Here is a 25402-nt window from a genome sequence, read left to right as displayed (position 1 = left end):
CGTTGACCATCTGTATTTGGTTCGGGTCACTTGTGTGTGTGTAGCTCTTTTTGGAGTCACAGTAGTTTGGCATGTGGTGTATGGCCGTAGTGCGAAAGTATCAGAAAGGATTTAAATCACGATGCTATTTTTGTCCCATATGTATATCTTCTTTTTTAAAGATATCAGATATTAATATAATTTTTTATACTGAAATTTACACCTTCACTTTCATATTTTGTGGTTAGTTTCATAGTGCAATTATTTTTTTTATTTTTTTTATGTACGTAAAGCATTATAGAGGTGGAGGCTCTTGTATTGTATCTTAACCATAGTTAAACATTCACACAAACTTTTTTTTAATAAAATTGTACAAAGCTTAATTTTACAGTTAGATTCCAGCAATAATGTGCTAGGATGCTTTTCTAGAACTGTGTGTCATTTTCTGTCCTCAAAGAGACAGGCATGCACTGGGAATTTCACAGGTTTATCTTTGTGCTCAAGGATAAAGACAAGGTAACAATGCCTCACGAGCAAGACGGCTGTCACGGAACAGTAAAATTGTCAGTAGACAGCTGTAACGGGAACAATGAATGTCTGCACTTGCGACCTTTTGTTCTCGCCTAATGCAGAGACAACTGCAACTCTTGCTTGTTCTTGCTTGTTCCTATGACCTTTCTTGATTTCCCAAAGCTATATCCATCATATGCGTTTAACGGGTTTATCGAGTTCATTTACATTCATTAAAATGAACAACAGCTTCATTTTATGTTCCCCCCATTCTTCAAAAAGATTTTTCAGCTTTACAAAGATTCCCAAAACAAATGCGTGAAAAGTATTCTGTAGGATACAAAATGCATTTTGTATGTTTACTAGGGGTGTAACGATACATTGTTATATTGAGATATCACAATATAAAAATGTGACTGTGTATCATTGATGTAAACAACATGATTTGCAATATAGTTAGTTTTATCCAATGCTCAGCTTACTATATTTATAAGATTTAATTAACCCAATAATTTTAATTCTGCCATCATGTGCTCACCCTCATGTTTTTTCAAACCTATAAGATTTTCTTTCAACTTCCAAACACAAATGAAGATTTTTTTTCTGATTATTTTTCTGAAGATTATTTCTGTCCCTCCATTTAAAGTCAATTCCTCTAAAACTTAAAAGACCCAAAAAATGTCATAAAGGCATAAAAATACTCGAAGAAGTGGTCTGATCCAAGTCCAAGTCTTCTGAAGATGCACGATGGCTTTATGATAAACAGATTTACAACGTGCATATACTGAATTAAACACAGATGTTCAAATGATTGCGCAAAAACAACATGAGAGCGAGTAAATGCAGAATACAATTTTTTGGATTACTAACCATTTAGTTTAAGTCATTTTGACACTTTTTCTTGTGATTAGAACTGTGATTGATTGCATTGATCATCTGAAGTGCGCACGCGCTGCCGGCACTCCTCAAAGTGAAAGCACAAACATTATTTAAATCACCATATCATATTAAGTTTGAGTAGTATGATTATTCAAAGCGTCAGTGTTACCGTTTCTGTGCATCAGTTAACATGAAGGTGCTTATAATTATTTCTTCTTAATAGAAAGAACAGGTCAAACTAACCGTCTTAGCCCCAGATCTGTTTCTAAACAGCTCTACAGCGTTGATTTGTTGTTGAGCTGTGTGAGCCATCACTCAAGACCTTTTGTGAGGTTTCTGGCCTGCCTTGACCTCTCATCCCTCAGTTATTCTGCACCCTCTCAACAAGCACCTTACTTAGTCTTAGCACTTGGGCAATCTATTCTTGGCCCCCTTATCCTTTACAGAGCCTCATTCTCAGCTGTCTTTTTACTCTGGTTTATCAACACTTAGGAGCAAGAATGGAAGAAATGAGAGCAACCTTTTGTCTAATAACGTTTGTAATCGGAGCTTCCTTTTGTCACTGGGTGCACTAGAATGGTCTTGCATCTGTTGGGTTAAATAGGAATCCATTGTGTCTACTTCCTGTCTTCTTCTTCAGACCATGCAGCTAGTTTTGGTACTAAAAATTTGACTTAAAAGCTGGAGTTGAAACTGAAATAAAAAATTAAAAAAACATTTTTTTTCTTTGTTAAAATGAAAGTGTAAAATATAAAAATGAAAGCTAATTAAATGTTTTAATAAATTTTAATGATACTAAAATAACACTGGATCAAAAGTCTGAAACCATATTCAATAATATGTGATTGAAATTATAATTTTAAGTTTCTTGAAGTCTACCAGGGGTGGGATGGTTTGGGGTGGGTTCCAGATTTGTATAGTTGTATTTTTGGATTTCTTGTCCTTAAAAAGAAAAAATGAAAACTCAATAACCAGTTGTTAACAAAAAAAAAAAGAAAAAGAAAATATAATTTAAGTGTGGACAAAACTGAAAGTTTTAGAATTTGGAAAATTTTAATGTAAATGAGTTCAAATGAGTATACGTGTCTGACTATTTCTAGATCACTAAAGTAAATCTGACATTGATCATGTGACTCCTTTGCATAGATGGTCAAAGTTTCAGTGTAAGCACATGATGCTCTTTGGAATGATCAGGTTTTGTTTGTCACTTCAAGTGCTGCTGCAAAACAAATTCTAAAAAAATAAATGTCTATAAAACCACTTTTATTTAAAAATATGTATTTTGAAAAATATAAAATATGCATTTAATTATTGGTCTCAGACTTTTTGAAACAATTGAATATTGCTTAACATTTTGGTATAGTTGATCACCAAGTGACACCCTCTGGTGGTGGTAGCTGTACACTGCAATTGTCAAGATCATCCGCACATAATCATGACAGCTAAGAGTAGGGTTGCAAAGGGGCTGAATATTTCTGGTAAATTTCCAGAAACTTTCTAAAAGTTCCTGAAAATTTCCAAATAATCCTGAAAAGTTTCCAAAAGTTTCCAAATAATCCTGAAAAGTTTCCAAAAATTCTGGAAACTTTGCAAACCTAGCTAAGAGCAGGGATAGGCAATGTTGGTCCTGGAGTGCCACTGCCCCGCAGAGTTTTGCTCCACCCATAATCAAACACTCCTGAACAAGCTAATCAATGTCTTCAGGATTACTACGGCTACAGGCCGGCAAGTTTTTTGTGTTTTTCTTCTTTTTCTGGATTGGTACTAAACTCTGCAGGACAGTGGCACTCCAGGACCGACGTTGCCTATCCCTGTCTTAGGGCCCTTTCACACCTGAAAGTCCGCACCAAGGCCCGAACCAGAGTTCATGTTTTGATACTTTGTATACATTTGGTTAGTTTTGGTTTGGTTTCACATTGCAATTATGCGAGCGCACTAAAGAACTTTTCATGACGTACTTGCGTCCTGTCGTCATCATCTACATGGCTGCATATTGACATTGATTGGTTTGTAAACGGACGTGCGTCTGACGTCAGCGTGTTGTCAATTCGGCGGGTAACTTTGACAAGAATGAATGAACAGACGCATATCGTTGCCAATATACTGTTATTATTACGGCATTACTCCCTCCAGCACCAACTATACTCGACGCTAGTTCAAATTCGCCAAATGAACGTCCTCGTTGTGCGAACATTTTATCATCGCCGGCAGGACGCTGGCCAAATGTGTGTGTGTGTGTGTGTGTGTGTGTGTGCGCGCGCGCGCACGCACGCGAATCAGCTGGAAGAAACGCTGTGGGCAGGACTGACAGATCTGCACATAAATATTCTTCTTAAGTTGTTTATGCTACGCGGGAATCACCGGGACTTCCTGTAAATAGTCCGAAAGTCCGAACCATACAGAAAATGCTTTCACACTAGAAACGAACCAAACCTTTGAACAGTTTGATCCGGACCGAGACCACCTCTTTTCGTCGGACCAAATTTCGTCTGTTTGGTCCGGACCGTGGTCCGGGGGAGGTTTCACACCTGTAATTTTGATTCGGACCAAACTGAAAAGTCCGAAAGTCCGGACCAAACAAGGTAGGTGTGAAAGGGCCCTTAGAGCATCTAATGAGCCAGGCTCTTAACTTCAGCGTGCAGTTGACATTTTGAAATTATATAAATAACATTTTATAACTTTATTTTATTTATTTATTATTTCACATGTATCCAAATTAAAAATATATATTTCATATTATATATCATATTCTAAATATTGTATAAAAAAAGTTAAAATAAAAAAATAAATAAAAATGCACTCTGACCAGTATGGGTTTTCTGAATACACTGCATCATGTGTCCAGGCTAAAAGCTTGATGGATAGCCCCAGTGTGCTTCAAAGCAGTGAATCATATAGTGTTTGAAGTCTGTTGCTGTCCCTCAGAGATCATACCCTTCAAGTTGTCTTGTTTACATTGCATTGCATTGTTTCCTTTACTTTAGCCCTGAGGACAAAGATAACCTGTTAAATTTCTTTGAGTGATAGTATGTAGGACATGTCTCATCTGTAGACGTCCATCACTTGCATGAACTCTTACTACTTAAGTTACATTACCTAATGCCTCCTCTATGCTATGCTTATGATATTGTTTAACCACCTTGAACTTTCCTAAGCTATGGCTACGTCTTATTAAACAATGTTAATGCACAAATTAGCCCCATTTTTTACATTGCCTATATGTCTAAGAAAAATGGTCATTGTAAAGTTTATAAGCTTTTTTAAGCTTTTTATGTGCGTCAGAGGCTCCTTTCACATATAGTAATGTATGTGCCAAGCTTTATGAAGCTCTTAAAATAGCTCAAGTGACAAATGTTAAAGATGCCACACTTTCCTTATCCAGTGTTAATCAACCCCCTCCTTCCTGACTCCTCCTTTATTTAACACGTCTGTTGGAGCCACTGCATCATCTTGAGAAACAACAGGTACTTGTCACATCTCTCCTACCCTTTGAGTAGTTCTGTAATGGACAGTTCCCTTGTCTGAAACGTGTTTGCTAGTTTTATTTCTATTAGAAACCATTATGAAAGGTAAGTCAACATCATGTTATCTACAGATTTTATTTGATTGTATTTTTTTTACATGTATGTTAAGGGCCTGTTCTGACCTGTTTTAATAATTTCTGCTAGAAGTTATTGTTGAAGTTTTGAGAGAATGACCTGCATTACATTTTATTTAGCTAATGTTCATAACTACATTAACCAGCACACCTAATCTTAACAAATGACAATTTATGTAGTGGTCTGCTAATGCCTGAAAAAATGGTTTTAGCAAGTTTTTTTACTCTTTAATTTGACTTTGTAAAGCACACACAGTTTACACCCCAATGACAATGACAATATAGTTTTAAAATAACACAATGTGGCAGATGTTTAATTTGCACATTTTCTTTATTCTATTTCGAGACTAATGGATTCAAAGCGACACACAAGATTTTGAGAGATGGGAGAGCTTCATTCCTCATCATGTCCTTTCTGTTCAAAGGAGAAAAAAAGACAAAGATGTAAGAATAATTTATCTTATTAGAAAATATAATACATTTTGCCCATAAATGTAATTGTTTAAAATTATTTTCCATATTTCCTTGCAAAATTTGATTGCACAGTAGGAAAATGGAGTTGCCATTAGCTCTGCTTATCAAGGGTTTTCGAAGCAACATCATGTTATTTTCAGGGGTGTGAAGTAACGAATTACAAATACTCACGTTGCTATAATTAAGTTGTTTTTTTCCCCCAGAAATTGTACTTTTCTGAGTAGTTTAAAAATTGTGTAATTTTACTTTTACTTGAGTACTTTTTAAGTGATGTATCGGTACTTTTACTCCGCTATTTTCCTTCTGTTTGTGGTTGTTACTCGTTACATGCTTATTTTAATTTTATTTTTATACATCAACGTGATTGGATCGAGTAATCGGTCTCGTGACTGTCATCAAATCAAATTAAGCATAGAAAACTTTAACCGCCTATACCTGCTGTTACTCGTGACTGCTGTGTGGAAGTGCATTCTTCAAGCATCAATTCAATCCAGATATCAGCATCTTCCTCTAATATGCTAAGGTACATTTCACATTTCTGCTTACTATAATATTTATATAGGCTGGCCTGTCTACAGGGCCTAACATTTGGTGTGAGGTTGGGGGTATTGCGTGTTGAGTTCATAATGCGGTGAATTCCCGTTCCCATTTACTTCACAATCACATTATAGAGAGACGCGCGTCACGATCTGTGCACTGCCGCATCTCGTGCTCGTCATGCAGCCAGATTCAGTATCAGTGAACTATCACCTTAGTTACCATGGCTTTAACCTGAACTGCGTTTCTGTCAGTGCGTGACTACAGCTCGTTAATAAACAAAGTTTTTTTAATTGATCCATTTCATACAATCCGCCTTCATTTGGCAAGTGCACTTGCGCAAAAACATTTTTCATGTTCAACTTTTGTTTTTTTGTGTGTGGATGCTGCTGATTAAACAGCTTCGCTGAGACTACAAGGAATCATGCATTTGTTTGTGTGTGTGTTTGTTTCTTATGTAAAAGTTTCCCGGATATAACTTACCAATTTAATGCACAATTTTCCTTACAAATTATATTATCAGCATTACAATGTGAGTAAATGTAGCCATGTAAAATGTAAGGGATGATGCCACCCTTCTAGATCAATGTGCATTTACGTTTAAATTGTAACATATTTAATGGCATGGAATTACAGTGTAATTAGTGTTAGCTCACTATCTTAGCTTTTTCAGTGCATTAGGTGAGGTACCGTTTTGGAGAGAAACTGGGTATTTTTTAATCTCTATTTAACCCATCTCATGGTGTGTGATGCTGATCTATCATGAGTTTCTAAAGATTTTTTAATTCTTTGCACAGTTATGAACATTGATATTTTATGTGCAACAAGCATGCTCAGGCTCAGTGGCCTTTCGCCTAATTTTAAATGCATTTTTTTTTTCAAACAATATGATTTAAATGGTGATGAATGTACTGATTTGATGCATTTTAAAAAGATGGATGATAGATATTCTTCAATCTTTCTGACAAAGAACAAAATATAATGTGAATTACAGTATGTACAATGTTTTTTTATTTATTAATTGTAGTGCACATTGTTTATTATAAGGGGGTAGAATCCGCAGCTCAGTACTCACTACTCAAGAGTACTTTTAAATTAGCTACTTTTTTACTCTTACTCAAGTAGTTTTTTGGACAGGTACTTTTTACTCTACTCACACTACATTTTTTGGAATGTAATGGTACTTTTACTTGAGTATGTTTTTTCAGTACTCTTTCCACCACTGGTTATTTTCCACTTGAAAGTTATGAAATATTATGTGGGTAGGTTTCCAGAGTCAAATAGTTACTTTAAATTTTAAAATTTTAAAGTTTGCTTTCGATTTAATGTTAATGACAGTATGCACCACACCTGCCAAGTCATTTAAAGGGTTAGTTCACCCAAAAATGAAAATTCTGTCAGTAATTTCTCACCCTCATGTTGTTCCAAACCCGCAAGACCTTCGTTCATCTTCGGAACACAAATTAAGATATTTTTGATTAAATCTGAGATCATAGTATAGATCGTAGTATAACTGCGCAGCACATCTGTGTTGTACGTCACACGTAGGCTCACTATTGGCCGACGCTGGTCATGTGTGTGATGCGTGTGACGTACAACACAGAAGCGCTGCGCAGTTATACTACGTGAAAAAACTCGAGGCCCAGAGAGAAGGAAATGAATAGTGGAATAAAGTCGTTATTTTTGGGGTTTTTTGCACACAAAAAGTATTCTCGTCGCTTTATAAACTTAAGATTGAGCCACTGTAGTCACTTGGACTATATTAACGATGTCTTTAATACATTTTCTGGGCCAGCAAGTTATAATGCCTTAGAAGCCTATGGAGGAGTGATCCAGCTCTCAGATTTAATCAAAAATATCTTCATTTGTGTTACGAAGATGAACGAAGGTCTTACGGGGTTGGAACAACATGAGGGTGAGTAATTACTGACAGAATTTTCATTTTTGGGTGAACTAAAACATTTGTTTGAAAACAACCAATACTTGCCTTGGATCCTGTATCACGGCTCTTGGCTCTCAGCTTGTTGACCTGAGATTCAGCAATATCAGCCCTCTCCTCTGCCTCATCCAGCTCATGCTGTATCTTACGGAACTTGCCCAGATTTGCATTAGCCTGTTCCTCCTGTAAAAACATGAAGATATTTTCTCAAGCAATCCCATGGCAAGAAAATAAGTCACAATATTTGGTCACGCTTCTTATTAGGGTCTAATTCTCACTATTACTAACTATTAACTATGACTTTTGCCTCAATACACCTCCTAATTACTGCTTGTTATTAGTTAGCCATTAGTTAGAAAAATATTAGCTAATGTTATCGCCTTGGACTAAAACTAACTGAATTCGTTCACACGGGGTATAACTACTTCCCAATTTATTTATTTTGCATAATTTTTGTACTTTGTTGGGATTTTTTCCCCACATTGTTACACTTGTGTTCCCGGTCAAATATGACCGGCCTACAAAAAAAAAGCGTATAAATCTCTTGTTATGCTTTATTATCACCAAATATTGGATTCAATCTTTTTGTCAACTTGTTTTCTTTCAATTAGGACAGGTTTTGTAATCCTTGTTGGAACTGATTGATTGTAGGCCTCATTGATCTGACCTTATGCACCTCAGTTTTGAAGTGAAAAGGGCAATATTTGTGGATAATTTTGTCAATATAAAAAAAATTATGAAATTGCACTGTTTATCACACTAGTGTGCTCTAATGTTTAACCCGGAAGTTTGTTTTGAAATTCTTTTATCTTGTACAAAATGGCACAAGTCAAACTTGTGTAGTTCCCGGTCAAATATGAAATATGATGTTCATCATGTTCACATATGATCATGTGTGCAGGCCTCATTGATCTGAGGATAAAGTTCATCTCTGTTAAAAAGAAAGATTATAATACGTAAAATTGTTTGTTTGTGTGTGTGGTGTGTGTGTGTGTGTGGTAGCTTGAGTGTTGGTCCGAGGCCTTTACCTTTGCAAGTGATCAATCAGTTTAAAAAATAAATACAAAACCTGTACTAATTGAAAGAAAACAAGTTGACAAAAAGATTGAACCCAATATTTGGTGATAATATTACATAATGGGTGATTTACAAGCAATTTTTAAAAGGCCGGCCATTTTTGGCCAACACCAAAACACCAAAGGTGTTTCAATACAGCTTAAGGGTAAAGCATGATTAGATGCATACTTTTTTACTGAATTTATCTTAAACATACCGCCTCCTCAGCAGTTCTTTTGTAGGATTTGACCTTCAGCTGGAGTTTGTCCACCAGATCCTGAAGACGTGCCAGATTCTTACGGTCCTCCTCAGTCTGCATATAAAGTCAGTGTTGGGGATGTAACGGAATACATGTAACGGCGTTATGTAATCAGGTAACTGTAATTCGTTACAGTTATGTCAAAAAAACAAAGTAATCAGATTACAGTTTTACATTTTGTAAAAAACGGGAATGCTATCAGGATTACAATGGTTTCACTTAAAACTAAATAAATTAGTATTTTGACATTATAATGCTATATTGACAACGTGGATCCCGGTTATATCCATGGAGATATCCGTCAGGCTGGCCAAATAATAAAAAAAAAACATTCTAATTAATAGCTTATGGGTCGCAGGTCGATGAGAAATAAATAATTAATGTGTTGATTTTTATAAAGACACGGAACTCTCATTTCACAGTAAAACACAACGAACGTGCGTTTTCAGTAAAGGAAAAAATATGCCTAGAGCATCTCCTAGTGGTCATTATATAAAACACAGAAAAAAAGGAATAATTGCTTAACTTAATAGCTTTCTAAAAATATACACACGCTTAACAAAAATTATTCTGATAAGAATGACTTACAACATAATGATTGAAATCCTAACGTGTAATCTTTTTAATCAGGCACTAATTTGCATATTCTCATTAAGCTACACAGTGGCGGGGTCCACTTGTTTAAGCAGCAATGGAGGCAAAACAGATCCAAAATAAATTTCCAAAAGGAGAATTAAAAACAAAAAAAGAAGGAAAGAAAAGTACCGTGTGGGAGCGTTTTACTGAAATAGTTAACCAGGACGAATCAAGTGATATGTAACGGCTTGTGCAGCGCTGTATGTATTTGACAATAAACTCATGAAGCCTATATCCAGCCTTTGCTTGGGATGAATGTATTTAATTTCTTGTGTGTGTTTGTTCGGGAAAGTTGCAATGACGGAAACAGTGACAATTTATGTTTGAAGGGAGTAAAGCCTGTGTTTAGGCTATTAAGGAAATGGAATTTTTCCAAAGAAGAACTTTTACTTTAAATAGCTAAATGTCAATTTAAAAACAGCCTTCTTCAGTGTAATATGTTACCATATCAACACACTTAACACTGAGAATTAGAATAATTGTAATGTGACGATTCGGTTGATGTTAGAACTGATCCGCGCATCTCTAATTGACAGCTGGTTCTGTTGCCAGTCATGACTCATGTGAGCCACCTGCTGGTGCATGGCAATCATTGTCATAAATATTGCTTTTTTCTTTACGTTATTTACATATGTGACCTTGAAGGAATCCAAAAGTAATCAGATTACATTACATTATTTACTTTCACTTTGTGGTGCTTGGATTACGTTACTAAAAACCTTTTTTTAATGAAGTTATTTTTTTAACTGTAATGGAATACATTTTTAAAGTAACCCTCCCAACTCTGTATATAGTCAGAGCATAAATTGACTTGACCACAATTTATGTTGTTTTATAAAATCTTTGCATGAATAAAAAGACATTTTTTGTGCCAAAAAAAGTGACCTGGTAGGTGAGCTCCTTGATGCGTCTCTCATATTTACGGACTCCTTTCACAGACTCGCTCGCCTTTCTCTGTTCAAGCTCCACCTCAGTTTCCAGCTCTCTGACCTGAGAGATGTGTAAAAGGGTTAGCTAATCAAACAAAAGTATTTTAATAACAGAAAAAAACAATAGACTTCAAAAACTTGAGCAACTTACTCTGGATTCCAGTTTCTGGACCTGCTTCTTGCCTCCCTTCATGGCGATCTGCTCAGCCTCATCCAGACGGTGCTGCAGGTCCTTGATGGTCTGCTCCATGTTCTTCTTCATGCGCTCCAGATGAGCACTGGTGTCCTGCTCCTTCTTCAGCTCCTCTGCCATCATGGCAGCATCAGTGATGGCCTTCTTGGCTTTTTCCTCAGCATTCCTGCACTCCTGCACTGCCTCCTCAACCTCAGTCTGAAGCTGAGTATTATCTCCCTCCAGCTTCTTCTTCTGATTCAGCAGGCTGGTGTTCTGAACATGGACAATATTGACATTCATGTAGTCTCTAGTGGTTACTAAGAATGGGTTTAAAGGTTTCATTTGTCTAATGCAGATGTGTCATACCTGAGAATGCAGGAGCTGAACTCTCTCACTGACATCCAGCAGTTCCTGCTCAGCCAGTTTCCTTCCTCTCTCAGTTTGTTCCACCATGGATCTCAGCTCATCCAGTTCAGCCTGCAGCAGATTGTTGCGTCTCTCCACAATGGCGATGTTCTCTTTGAGATCATCATTACCACGAAGAGCATCATCTAGTTGCAGTTGGGCATCCTGTAAAGTACAAGTTTTACAAATGAAAAGACTGAAGAACTATGTTCACCTAATCATTATGAAATCTTGATTTGAAGATTCTTCATACTTTGAGATGTCCATGAAGACCCTTGAGTTGCTTCTGGGCTTCTGATGCCTGTCTGTTAGCCTGGCTGAGCTGAATCTCCATCTCATTGAGGTCTCCCTCCATCTTCTTCTTCAGCCTGAGAGCTTCATTCCTGCTGCGAGACTCTGATTCCAGTGAGCTTTGCAGGGTATCCACCATTCTCTGCTGGTTCCTCTTGGCCTGCTCCATCTCTTCATCTTTCTCTGTCAGCTTACGTTCAATATCAGCTTTGACCTGATTGAACTCCAGCTGAGCTCTAAGTATCTTGCCTTCCTCATGTTCAAGGGAACCCTATGAAGAGTAAAATCGGTGTTTGTTATAATGGAGATTTAAAGTTTTTGTTTAGCCCTGTGTTGTGGGGTGGGAAGTGACCTCCCTTAAAATAATCTGGAATGATCAACTGCTTTAAACAACAGCTTGATTTAAATCAAAGAGTTGTCAAATGAAAAAGAACTTTGGGGAAAATGGTTGTTCTTTTACCTCAGCCTCTTCAAGAGCAGTTTGTATCTCTTGTTTCTCCTGCTCCAGTTGTTTTCGTAGTTTCTCCAGCTCATGAATATTCTTCCCACTCTCACCAAGTTGCTCAGTGAGGTCAGAAATTTCCTCTGTGCAATAGAAATAACATGTGAGCTAACAAATACAAGCAATTAAAGTAATGATTTGGAGTTGTAAAAACCACTCTTACCTTGGAGATTCTTGTTCTCCCTCTTCATGCTCTCCAGGTGGTCCAATGACTCCTCATATGAGTTTTTCAATTTAAAGAGTTCAGTGCTCAGAGATCTAGCTTCTTTTTGGGCACTTTCCAATTCAGTTTGGGACTCCTCATACTTCTGCTTCCACTCAGCCAGGACCTGGTTAAATTTTACAAGGCCAAATGGTCAATGAGAGCAGTGCAGTTTGCTAGTATTTTGTTTTGTAAATAAATGGCTAATTTTTCCAGCTAATGACAAAATGTACTTTCTCTCCTTACTTTATCAAAGTTTCTTTGCTTCTTGTCCAGAGCAGCAGCAGCAGCATTGGATCTCTCCACATCCACCATGAGATCTTCAATCTCATTCTGCAGCCTGTGCTTGGTCTTCTCCAAAGAGGAGCATTTAGCATTAACAGCTTCCACAGCTTCTTCTGCATCTTGCAGACGCTGAGCCAGTTTCTTCCTGTAATAATTAAAATACAAAGGATAGTAAACATCAGAAGTAGCATTCATTAAACTGTATTTAAACGTGTTTAAAAGGCCACAAAGTATAGCAGAAAATTCAGAAAAGTGTAAGACCAAACTCTTTTAACATTTAAATATTGTTTGTTTCTTACTTTGCTTCCTCCAGCTCCTCAGTCCTCTGGATGGCATCAGTTTCATACTTGGTTCTCCACTGAGCCACTTCAGAGTTTGCCTTGGACATACTACGCTGTAGCTCAGCCTTGGCTTCTTGCTCCTCCTCATATTGCTCCCTCAGCATATCAGCATCATGACGAGCAGACTGAACTGCATGGGCCAGGGCATTCTTAGCCTGAAGACAAACAAATATTTGCGACCAGTTGTTTATTGTTACAATAGTGAATTTTGATGTCTTTAGCAACAATTTTAGACTTAGCAGGAGATTTTGAAAACCTTGATTTCTTCTTCAAGCTGTCTCTTGAGGTCTTCAATTTGCTGAGTGTAGGACTGCTTGCCTCTGGTTAACTGAGACACCAGGGAGTCTTTCTCCTCAAGCTGTCTGGCAAGTTCACCTAAAATGCAATATTTAAAAACAAAAATTGACTTTTTTCCAGGCATCACTATGGTACAGTTGGTAACATAAGACAATATTTTGTGTTCTTACCATTTTCAGTTTGCAGCTTGGCTTTTTGCATGGTGAAATCATTGATAGTGCGCTGCCCTTCCTCAGCCTTGGTTCTATACTCACTCATCTGATCTTCCAGAGTTCTGCACATTTTCTCCAGGTTTGTCTTGAGGATAAATTATATCGTAGTTGATTGCTTTCTTTGACAACACATAATTTATAGACTCTAAGCATAATTTCTCTCACTCACCTTTGCCTTTGCAAGCTGCTCCATGTTGGAGACCACATCGTCCAGTTCCAGTTTAAGTTCACTCTTCTCTTTCTCCAGCTTCTGCTTCACTCTCTGGAGGTTGTCAATCTGCTCCCCCAGATCAGCCACACTGTCTGCATGTTTCTTCCTCAGTGAAGCAGCAGTGGCCTCATGTTGCAGAGTGGACTCTTCAAGGTCTCTGCGCAGTTTCTGGAACTCAGCTTCACGTTTCTTGTTCATCTCAATCTGGGAAGCAGTGGCTCCACCAGCCTCCTCCAACCTCTCACTGATCTCCTCCAGTTCTCTGGACAGATCAGCTCTCTGTTTCTCAACTTTAGCACGGGCAGCTCTCTCAGCCTCCAGCTCTTCCTCAAGCTCTTCAATTCTGGCCTAGTAATGTGCATAAATTAAAAATGTAGGTTATATATCCAAATGTCTTATTAAGACTTAAGACAAAGTTATGTAATGTGAAGGAACATCAAAGTTAAAGCTAGAATCCCTAATTGTCTACATTTTTAAGAATCATAAATTTTACCTGCAGCTCCTTCAGTTTCTTCTGGAGTTGGGACTCCAAAGCTTGTCCATCTTCAATCTTGCTATTGAGCTGGCTTATTTCAAAGTCCTTTCTGCCAAGTAAACAGGATGACACATGAATGATTACATGAAATTTCAAATTACAATATCAGGTAACACTTTACAATAAGATCCCATTAGTTAACGTTAGATAATGTATTAAACAACATTAACTAACAATAAACAATTTTTTTAAAACTTTGTCAACATTAATTCATAAAAATAAAACTTTTCACTGTTAGCTTGTTAGCTCAGGCCCATTTAATAATATTAACAGTATTAACAATATTACATTTTTATTATGTAAAATGGAAATGTATTAACCAAATATTTTTTTTATATTAAAATTGGATTTTATATTTTATAGTATATAATATATATTACTTCTTTATCCGCTCCTCCATCTGCTGCTTATCATTTTCCAAATCCATCACATTCTCTTGAGTCAACTTCAAGTCCCCCTCAAGTTTTCTTTTAGCTCTCTCAAGATCCATGCGAATTTTCTTTTCTTGTTCCAGAGAACCTTCAAGCTAAATTTCATCCAAAAAAATTATTACGCAATTACTTTATAAAGCTTCTCATTTTAATTCTAGTGTTGTGTTTTCTGGCTCTTACATCATCCACTTGTTGCTCCAGTTTGGTTTTGGCTTTGGTGAGTGTGTTGACTTTGTCTTCCTCACTCTGGAGGTCATCCAGCGTTTGCTGATGGGCCTCCTGAAGAGCTTTCTTTTCCTTGGTCAGCTTAGCGATGATCTCATCCAAAGCTGCCATCTCTTCTGTCAGGTTTTTAACCTGTAGAAAGGTGTCATTGTATCAAGGGACTCTTAACACACAATTCTAACGTCACTAACAGGTTCAGTCTTGAAAACTAACCTTGTTCTCAGTGGCATGTTTCTCTTTCTCTACTTTGGCCAGAGTGAGCTCAAGATCATCAATGTCTTTCTTGAGTTCAGAGCATTCATCCTCCAGCTTTCGTTTCTTTGCAGTCAGCTCAGAATTCATCTCCTCTTCATCCTCCAGTCTCTCAGTCAGCTCTTTGAGTTTGGCCTCAAGCTGGATCTTGCTCTTGATCAGACCCTCACATCTCTCCTCAGCATCTGTTAGATTATCTTGCTCCTATCAACATGAGAATAAAAAGGAAAACTTGTTATTTTCTGACCTGTGAAAATGTGAAAAGTGCAAGGTTGTATTCCCATGTGAACTTACAGTCTGCACTGTAAGCTGCAGGTCGTTCTTCTCTTGGAGAAGAGAAACCATCTTTTCCTCAAGCTCCTTTCTGCGGGCTTCAGATTTGGCATAAGCCTCCTTCAACTTCAGGAATTCCTCCTTCATGTTGGCCATTTCTTTCTCAGTCTCTGCACTTTTCAACAGAGGCTTGATCTTGAAGTAGAGCTTCATCCAGGGCCAATTCTTGACACCCATGAAAGCACGTACATTCCACTGGATCACCAACAGAGCATCTCTGTAGATATTAAAAAAGAATATTCAGTCTTGCATTATAAATGTAACTTGGAGAATATGTTAAAGATTGAAAAGCTAAAATCTAACCTTCTTTCCACAATTTTCTGGAACTCAACTCTTGATAGAAAACCACGAGCCCTGGCCTGAATTCCAGTTATAATAAGTGCAAGACGGTCATCTCGCATCTCTTCAAGAGTGCCCAGAAGACCAGCCTTAAAAAATACCTAAACAGTAAAGAATTTTGCGTCAAAAAGGATGACAGTGGAAAAGTGGTATTGGCAGAAGTTAATGTTAATATAATAATACCTTTGTATGTCCTAACTTGTACTGGTTGTGATCGATGTCCAGAGAGCCCAGAAGTTTTTCTGCACCCTTCTTGTTATCAATGAACTGTCCCTCAGGGATAGCAGCAGGATTTAGGATACGGTATCTACCAAAAAAACAACACACATTAACAATTATATTATATGTATTTATTCTGTTTCTAGCAAATGATTAAATTTGCAACTTGCAATAACTTGGAGTCGTACATAATTATTTTGTAAGTCTTTTTTATTATCATAAAAGTCATTTGGTTTCATACTAACCGTTGTTTGAAATCTCCATACAGGATCCTGTTGGGGAATCCCTTTCTGCAGATCCTGATGCCCTCCAGCACACCGTTACAGCGCAGCTGGTGCATGACCAGAGGATTCTCCATTGCCCCAGGAGTCTTGCTCTCATTGGGGATGATGCAGCGCACAAAGTGAGGGTGAGTTGACCTCAAGTTGGTCATCAGCTTGTTCAAGTTCTCCTGTTGGTAGACCATAGAGGATTTAGATTTATATGTGATAAAACCTTGCGAGACATAACAGTGTTACAATATTTCGTACCCTATGAAGGGCTGACACTGTCTGGAAGGAAGAACCCTTCTTTTTGCTACCTTTGGCAGCCTTTCCTCCAGAATCCGCAGCTGTGAAATAAATGATTTTTGTTATTATTAAACAGTAAAAGTAGTGCTTATTATATTTTCATGTCACATTTCAGTGCGTACTAACCTGATTCAGCACCAGCGTAATTAGCAAACAGAATAGACAACAGCTTAAGAGTTGACTTCTGGAACAACCCTACAACCGTCTCATTGAGAGGGTCCTTGTTCTTTACCAGCCAGTTTGAAATGTTGTAGTCCACAGTGCCAGCATAGTGAACAAGGGCAAAATGGGCCTCTGGTCTACCCTTGACAATCCTAGGCTTCTGGAAGTTTGGATTTTTCCCCAAATGGTTGTCATAAAGCTTAGCTTTAAATGTTGCATCACTGGCTTTGGGGAACATGCACTCCTCTTCAAGGATGGACATGATACCCATGGGCTACAATGAATTGTAGATCGTGGAAGTCAATATATTAGTTTGCCACAAGAGTTAATACTGAAAATAATAATTTTTCCCCTCACAGTATAATCAGCAACATTATATTCACCCACCTTCTCAATAAGCTCAATACAAGCCTGCAAGTCCATGCCAAAGTCAATAAACTCCCACTCAATGCCCTCCTTCTTGTATTCCTCTTGCTCCAGCACAAACATGTGGTGGTTGAAGAACTGCTGCAACTTCTCATTAGTGAAGTTGATGCACAGCTGCTCAAAGGTGTTGAACTGCAGGTGGAATATATTGTATAATCACAGTGGTCAAACAGGTTGCACTGCTTCTTGGATTTGTTCTTAAAGAACAATAATAAGTTGATTTCAACTTACATCAAAAATCTCAAATCCAGCAATGTCCAGCACACCAATGAAGTACTGGCGAGGCTGTTTGGTGGCCAGGGATTGGTTGATTCTCACAACCATCCAGAGGAACATCTTCTCGTACACTGACTTTGCCAGAGCACCAATAGAGTAGTACACCTAATAAAGAACAGATTGAATTTTGCAGAATTTGACACATTGCAAACTAGAGAGCGATTTTTCAGAGATATTAAAGTTTTTGTTGGTATGTCTTGGAAAGCAAACTATGATGCTGAAAACTGTAATGACCATTAGATTATTATTTTCATTCTTTACCTGCTGGACATTCTGTCCCTTGGTGACCCACTCATTTCCTACTTTGACTCTTGGATGACACAAACCCTTGATCAAGTCAGCTGAATTTAGGCCCATCAGATATGAGACTTTGTCAGCATCTACATGTTAAAAAAGAAAACAGCTAAGAATATATATACAACATGTCTTAGACTTTTTTTCCCTTATGAAACTGTGATTCATACTGACCCTCAGTCCCATCAGCCTCTGCCTGTTCCTCTCTTTGCTTCTGTTTGAACTTCATGTTGCCGTAGTGCATGACGGCGCCAATCAGCTTGTAGATGCTGTTCTTCTCCTCATGGGTGAAGCCCAACACATCGAACGCTTCCTACAGCAAATGTATGGAGCATGTTAAATTTCATGACAATTGTTTCATATTCTTCGTTTTGGCAAGTACATTAAATGTCTTTCTTTATACTTTTTAAAGAATAGACTGGCCAAGAGAATAAATTATTCTCTTTCAAGTCGTTCTAAACCTGTATGACTTCAAAAGTAGAGCATGTTTACGCTGTTCTTTTCCTCACACAATCACATGGCTTCAGAAAAACAAGCTTAATGGACCTTAATGGATTCTTTTTTATACTTATTGACAGCCCCTGATCATTATATGCTATTATTGTACGGAAACCAACCAAGACATTATCAATTCATATTCCACAGCAGAAACGCAGTCATACGAGTTGTCAAATGTGCTAATGATCACTAAATTGCAAATGCTGGGTGGACTATTACTTATAATATTTTATAATGTGGTATCTTGTATTGTAAGCGGCCTATGTTTTAACAAACACCCACATCAGTGGCCATCAGCTCGTCACCGTCATCAATAGAAGCCACTTGTGTTTCTCCTTGGGAGATAAAGGCGTAGTCATAGGGGTTGTTGGTGATGAGCAGCATCTCTAAGTAGAAATGGCAACATAGATCAGGAAAGATTCTTCTAAATAGAGATGACAATGTTAATAGATATGATGGGTAAGTTTACCAAGAAGTTCTGGTCTTCTTTGGGACAGAATCTGATAGAAGATGTGGTAGTCTCTCTCAGCCTTGAGCTGAAAAGTGACACGAGACTTCTCCAGCAGATCTAAATGATTTGATGAATATATGAATATCAAAACAGTTACACATTTCATCAATGTGTTATTTGTTGGAATGATGTTGGGCAATACTTACAAGTCTCAATGTCAGCAGAAGATAACTTTCCACTGACGCCAAAATGGATACGGATAAATTTACCCTGTAAATAAAGCAATAAATTATATAATACATAACATGCTCATATAACATATCTTGAAAACCAATATAGAATAATAACACCAATGTAAAAACCCCACTTACAAATCTGGAGGAGTTGTCATTTCTGATGGTCTTGGCGTTACCGAAAGCCTCGAGAGCAGGATTACACTGGATGATTTGATCCTCCAGAGTACCCTGAGAATCATATTTTAATAACTAAGTGTAAAAAATTTGATGTATCTACTTTTCAGTTAACAGCCATGCATATTTTCTGACATTATGTCGTCTTGTAATGATAATAATAATCCATAGAGAACCTAAGTCACATTAGTAAAAAATAATGAAGAAAACAAATATGTTTTTGTTTGTTTACATGTAAATGCATTGCAATATGGTACAAGTAAGGGAGTATCAAATTATGACAATTTTTTACTCCAATATTTAGTATATGAAGACATCATTAATTAATTATTTTTTGTGTGCTATGCTATATGGAAGGTATATTCATCCATAATGAGCCATTTTTGTGGAAATTAAGCACCTTTTTCTCCATTGATGGATCCTTCTTGCCAGGCGCTGCGGCAATGCTCGCAAAGTACTGGATTACTCTTTTAGTGTTCACAGTCTTTCCAGCACCGGATTCTCCACTTAGAATAAAAATGGATAATTAAAAGACTGATAAAATGCAGCATGGAAAAAAAAATAGTGGTGAAAGTAGGAATATTATGCTATGTTATCATATGTATTACGTACGTGATCAGGACAGACTGGTTTTCTCTGTCTGTGAGAGAGCAAAATATAAGAAACTTAGCATTTGAAATTGCATTAGAAATTAGATGCCTAAAAAATTACTACAAGTAAGATCATCACCTGACAGCATGTACTGGTAGGCATTGTCTGAGATGGAGAAGATGTGTGGAGGGGCCTCAGTTCGTTTCTTTCCTCTATAGGCAACAACGACTTCCTGGTTGTACACTGGCAGCCACTTGTAGGGGTTCACAGTGACACAGAAGAGCCCAGAGTAGGTCTGTAAGAGATTCATAGAAGGTTTAGATCTACTCATCCACGATAAAGAGAACGTGTGAGTGTTTTAAGACTTGACTCACGTAGATCATCCAGGCTGCGTAACGCTCTTTGAGGTTAAACAGCACAGCGGGCTCGTGCAGGAAGGTGAACATCGCCATGTCCTCAATTTTATCAAACTTTGGCGGGTTCTGGGGGTGAACATCAACCTCCTTCACAGTTACTGTCTGTGGATAACACACAAAAATGTTTTGACAGTCACACTGTATTTCTGTCAACAATTTACAACAATGCAGAGATTAGATCTTACCTTCCCGAATTCAGTGTTAACAGTGACTTTGTCACCATCTCTACTGGTGATGGAGGCTTTGACGTACTCAACCTCAGGGTCGGGCACAAAGCATTCTTTCTTCATGTCGAAGGGGCGAGTTTGGGCCTCCAGACGCTCCTTGTCTGACTTTCGTAAGAACGGGGCAGCTGGCCCGAACTCTGCCATCACAGCATCCCCCATCTTTCAATCAGACTGAGAAAATTCTCTTCAATTAAAACTTGTTTTTAATTAAAAATATACTATATAACTATATATAACTATATTGTAAAAATAATAATAAATTAAATATAATTATTTATAAAAAATAAAATATTTCTAATTATTTCAGGGTGTCCGCGGGGGTCTTAAAAGTATTAAAAGTTGATAAATCAGTTTAGAGAAAATGTAGGCCCTTAAAAAGTATTAAAAAGTCTTAAATGCCATTTTACAAGGTATTAAATTGTGTATCATCTTTTCATTATGTATATTTGTCCAAAGAGGTTGTATGCTAATGTTTGTCTGAATTTAATCATTGCGTCGGCGAATAGTGGGATTCTGTGTAGTTTATTTATGGAATCCCGCTAGATGTGACGTCATCTGTTACCGCGCTCACTGCCTGACTACACTGCTGCGTGATCGCGCATATGTCTCTGTACGCCCGGTTGTTAAAGGGATGGTTCGGATTAAAATCAACCTAGGGTCCTTTTCACCATGACCTTGAGCCAAACACCCCCCAGAAGCTTTTTTCCCCTTTGGTTGAACATTATTAGAGCTTATTTAGAGAAATCAGCTGGATGGCTTAGTGCAGGCGCTAATAGATCCAAGGATGCATCTTGTAAATTACCCCACTAATACGTTCTTTTCCCAAGCCACTGAAGTGACCTCTACGTCCGGGTTAGCAGTAGCATGAGTCGTCAGGCAAGTGTTATTTAAATAAACTCCTGATGTACTTACAAACTTTCCAATGCCTTGTTTTATGAGTACAGAACCTATTTGTACTACTGTAGAAGTTTGGTACCATTCTGGGCTTATTATTAATTGGGGTAATTTACAAGGGGGTAATCCATCAGTCAGAAACTGAAACTTCCCCGGGGGCCGCCATTGATTAGCAGACCATCACCTGCTGTTAGCATTCCATTGACTCCCATTCATTTTGGCGTCACTTTGACAGCTAATAACTTTACATCTGAGGCGTTTAAAGACTAACTTCCATAAGTTTTTTTCAATTGTTTTGTTTATTGGTCTAATCTGGTTTCTGGTTTCTCTTTCTAATAAACCTCGCATTGGGTTAGTCACTCAGTGAATTATCTTGTACTTCATTCCCACCTTTCTGAATTATGTTGCATTGATAAGGAGTTATCTCAAACTAAGAATGTTTAGTTGTGCTATCTTACAATCAATATATAGTAAATGTAAGGTTTCGCCGATGTAACGGTTAAAACTTGAAGTGGCGATGAGGGCTTAAAATGTATGGAAGGGGTCTCAAAAAAGGTCTTAAAAGGTAATAAATTTAACTTCATGATTCGTGTATATACCCTGTATTTATTGGTCTTTAAACTGACAAAAATATTGCATACGCATACACACACATATATACACATGTTAACCTTTATAAAAGCATGCCTTACCAGATGAAATCCAAACCCAAGAAAGTCCAAGTCCTTTCAATAAAAAAGAAACATCATTATTGAGAAGTCATCTTATTCTATTGTTCAGTCCACATGAACAATTTAATCTAAATTATGTGTGCTCTTACCTTTAGATTTCACAATGATGTGAGCTTGCAACGTTGTGCTGTAATTTATCTCTTTATATAAAGGCACAATGACTGTGACGTTGACCATCTGTATTTGGTTCGGGTCACTTGTGTGTGTGTGGCTCTTTTTGGAGTCACAGTAGTTTGGCATGTGGTGTATGGCGGTAGTGCGAAAGTATCAGAAAGGATTTGAATCACAATGATGCTATTTTTGTCCCATATGTATATCTTCTTTTTTAAAGATATCAGATATTCATATAATTTTATACTGAAATTTACACCTCCACTTTAATATTTTGTGGTTAGTTTCATAGTGCAAATTTTTTTTTTATGTACGTAAAGCATTATAGAGGTAGAGACTCTTGTATATAATGTATCTTAACCATAGTTAAACATTCACACAAACTTTTTTTTAATAAAATTGTACAAAGCTTATCAATAATTTGCTAGGATGCTTTTCTAGAACTGTGTGTCATTTTCTGTCCTCAAAGATAGACAGGCATGCACTGGGAATTTCACAGGTTTATCTTTGTGCTCAAGGATAAAGACAAGGTAACAATGCCTCACGAGCAAGACGGCTGTCACGGAACAGTAAAATTGTCAGTAGACAGCTGTAACGGGAACAATGAATATCTGCACTTGCGACCTTTTGTTCTCGCCTAATGCAGAGACAGCTGCAACTCTTGCTTGTTTGCCGCTATGACCTTTCTTGATTTCCCACAGCTATATCCATCATATGTGTTTAACGGGTTTATCAAGTTCATTTACATTCATTCATCCATGTTCACCCCATTCTTTCTTCAAAAAGATTTTTCAGCTTTACAAAGATTCCCAAAACAAATGCGTGAAAAGTATTCTGTAGGATACAAAATGCATTTTGTATGTTTACTAGGGGTGTAACGATACATTGTTATATTGAGATATCACAATATAAAAATGTGACTTTGTGTATCATTGATGTAAACGATATGATTTGCAATATAGTTAGTTTTATCTAATGCTCAGCTTACTATATTTATAAGATTAAATTCACCCAAAAATGTAAATTCTGCCATCATGTGCTCACCCTCATGTTGTTTCAAACCTATAAGATTTTCTTTCAACTTCCAAACACAAATGAAGATTTTTTTTCTGATTTTTTTTCTGAAGATTATTTCTGTCCCTCCATTTAAAGTCGATTCCTCTAAAACTTAAAAGACCCCAAAAATGTCATAAAGGCATAAAAATACTCAAACAAGTGGTCTGATCCAAGTCTTCTGAAGATGCACGATGGCTTTATGATAAACAGATTTACAATGTGCATATACTGAATTAAACACAGATGTTCAAATGATTGTGCGAAAACAACATTAGAGCGAGTAAATGCAGAATACAATTTTTTGGATGACTAACCATTTAGTCTGTGAAGTCATTTTGACACGTTTTCTTGTGATTAGAACTGTGATTGATTGCATTGATCATCTGAAGCGTGTACGCGCTGCCGGCACTCCTCAAAGGGAAAGCACAAACATAATTTAAATCACCATATCACATTAAGTTTGAGTAGTATGATTATTCAAAGCGTTTTAGATGGTTTATTCTTAAATGTATAGTGCATTAATAGCGAGAGAGGCGGGACATAGCTAGCACCGGGAGTGTCTGTGCGTGCGCGGTTTGTCTGTGTAAGAGATCCAACGAATGCCTGCATTGAAAGCTTGAGTACTGCGTAAGGGAATTTTTTTTTTAAAAAGGGGTTTTTTTGTCAGTTTTCAGTGACATTTTAACATTAAACTACTATATTTAATGTTGAATAAAATGTATAATAATGTAATGGGGGAATATTTGTGTGTCCTGATAATAATATAATATAATATAATCGATAATATAAAAATAATAAATATATAAATATAATATAAAATTGCGATAAGTATCGTATATTGAGTTCAGTATCGCAATTTGTCATAGTTACACCCCTAATGTTTACAGAAGTTAATATATTCTAAATACATGACATCACTGTTACTGTTTCTGTGCATCAGTTAACATGAAGGTGCTTATAATTATTTCTTCGTAATAGAAAGAACAGGTCAAACTAATCGTCTTAGCCCCAGATCTGTTTCTAAACAGCTCTACAGCGTTGATTTGTTGTTGAGCCGTGTTAGCCATCACTCAAGACCTTTTGTGAGGTTTCTAACCTGCCATGACCTCTCGTCCCTCAGTTATTCTGCACCCTCTCAACAAGCACCTTACTTAGTCTTAGCACTTGGGCAATCTATTCTAGCCCCCTCATCCTTTACAGAGCCTCATTCTCAGCTGTCTTTTTACTCTGGTTTATCAGCACTCAGGAGCAAGAATGGAAGAAATGAGAGCAACCTTTTGTCTAATAACGTTTGTAATCGGAGCTTCCTTTTGTCACTGGGTGCACAAGAATGGTCTTGCATCTGTTGGGTTAAATAGGAATCCATTGTGTCTCTACTTCCTGTCTTCTTATTCAGACCATGCAGCTAGTTTTGCTACAAAAAATTTAACTTAAAAGCTGGAGTAGGTGTAATTATTAAGCATTAAACAATGGTACATTGATTAAATGCAACAGTGAAACTGAAAATAAAATTAAAAACCTTTTTTTTTTCTTTGTTAAAATTAAAGTGTAAAATGTAAAAATGAAAGCTAATTAATTTTTTTAAATAAAATTCAATGATACTAAAATAACACTGCATCAAAAGTCTGAAACCATATTCAATAATATGTGATTGAAGTCTACCAGGGGTGGGATGGTTTGGGGTGGGTTCCAGATTTGTATAGTTGTATTTTTGGATTTCTTGTCCTTAAAAAAAAAAAAAAACAGTTGTTAACAAAAAAAAAGAAAATATAATTTAAGTATGGACAAAGGTCCGTGTACTTTTTCGTTCATTCATTATTCTATTTCGGAATGAAAGATGAAATTTAAAAAAGGGTGCAGCTTTGTTTTTTGTTTAAAAGAAAAAAAGCAGAAATGGCTGTATTTTGTTTTCCAAATGTATTGTTGTCATCAAATAATAGTATTAGAAAATTGGACGACATTTCCGGTCGTTTTTTAATTTGTAATATTTATTTGTACGTTTATTGTATTTCATTTGACTGATCCTATCTTTACCCAGAAGTAAATTACACCGTCGTGCGAAGTCATAGATATATACACTAGATGTCGGACATGTAACCTATTTATGTCCGACACGGTCAGACATGTATTTATCATTGAGTCCAGAGAAAATTTAAGGTTTTGATATTAAGATAATCTACTTCTTTTTCACAATATAATGCATAGTGTTAGTAGGCCTAAGTTTATTAGTCACATTCTT

The 25402-nt window shown here is 36.9% G+C and overlaps 1 protein-coding gene across 1 annotated transcript; it reads right to left on the bottom strand.

Annotated features, from left to right (window-relative positions):
* Nucleotides 1-5189: 5189 nt before the first annotated feature.
* LOC311075866 (myosin-7-like) lies at nt 5190-22117 on the bottom strand. Its single transcript, XM_084103522.1, has 39 exons — nt 22086-22117; nt 21958-21990; nt 20330-20542; nt 20103-20246; nt 19867-20023; nt 19750-19777; nt 19538-19643; nt 19099-19191; nt 18934-18997; nt 18746-18844; nt 18559-18662; nt 17953-18091; nt 17746-17864; nt 17440-17589; nt 17170-17340; nt 16747-17056; nt 16582-16661; nt 16297-16502; nt 16016-16139; nt 15797-15933; nt 15455-15710; nt 15122-15364; nt 14864-15040; nt 14633-14778; nt 14211-14301; nt 13676-14065; nt 13465-13591; nt 13254-13372; nt 12956-13152; nt 12618-12801; nt 12333-12498; nt 12128-12252; nt 11630-11938; nt 11338-11541; nt 10948-11244; nt 10753-10857; nt 9190-9285; nt 7965-8099; nt 5190-5381 (listed from the first exon to the last, which is right to left on the bottom strand). Exons 3-39 carry the CDS (start codon nt 20528-20530, stop codon nt 5361-5363), a joined length of 5820 nt encoding a protein of 1939 aa, XP_083959648.1. The 5' UTR covers nt 20531-20542; nt 21958-21990; nt 22086-22117; the 3' UTR covers nt 5190-5360.
* Nucleotides 22118-25402: the final 3285 nt, after the last annotated feature.

This window comes from Abramis brama (assembly GCF_963993115.1).
Source record: "Abramis brama genome assembly, chromosome: 24".
Lineage (NCBI taxonomy): Eukaryota > Metazoa > Chordata > Actinopteri > Cypriniformes > Leuciscidae > Abramis > Abramis brama.
This window is presented reverse-complemented; position numbering and strand designations above follow the sequence as displayed.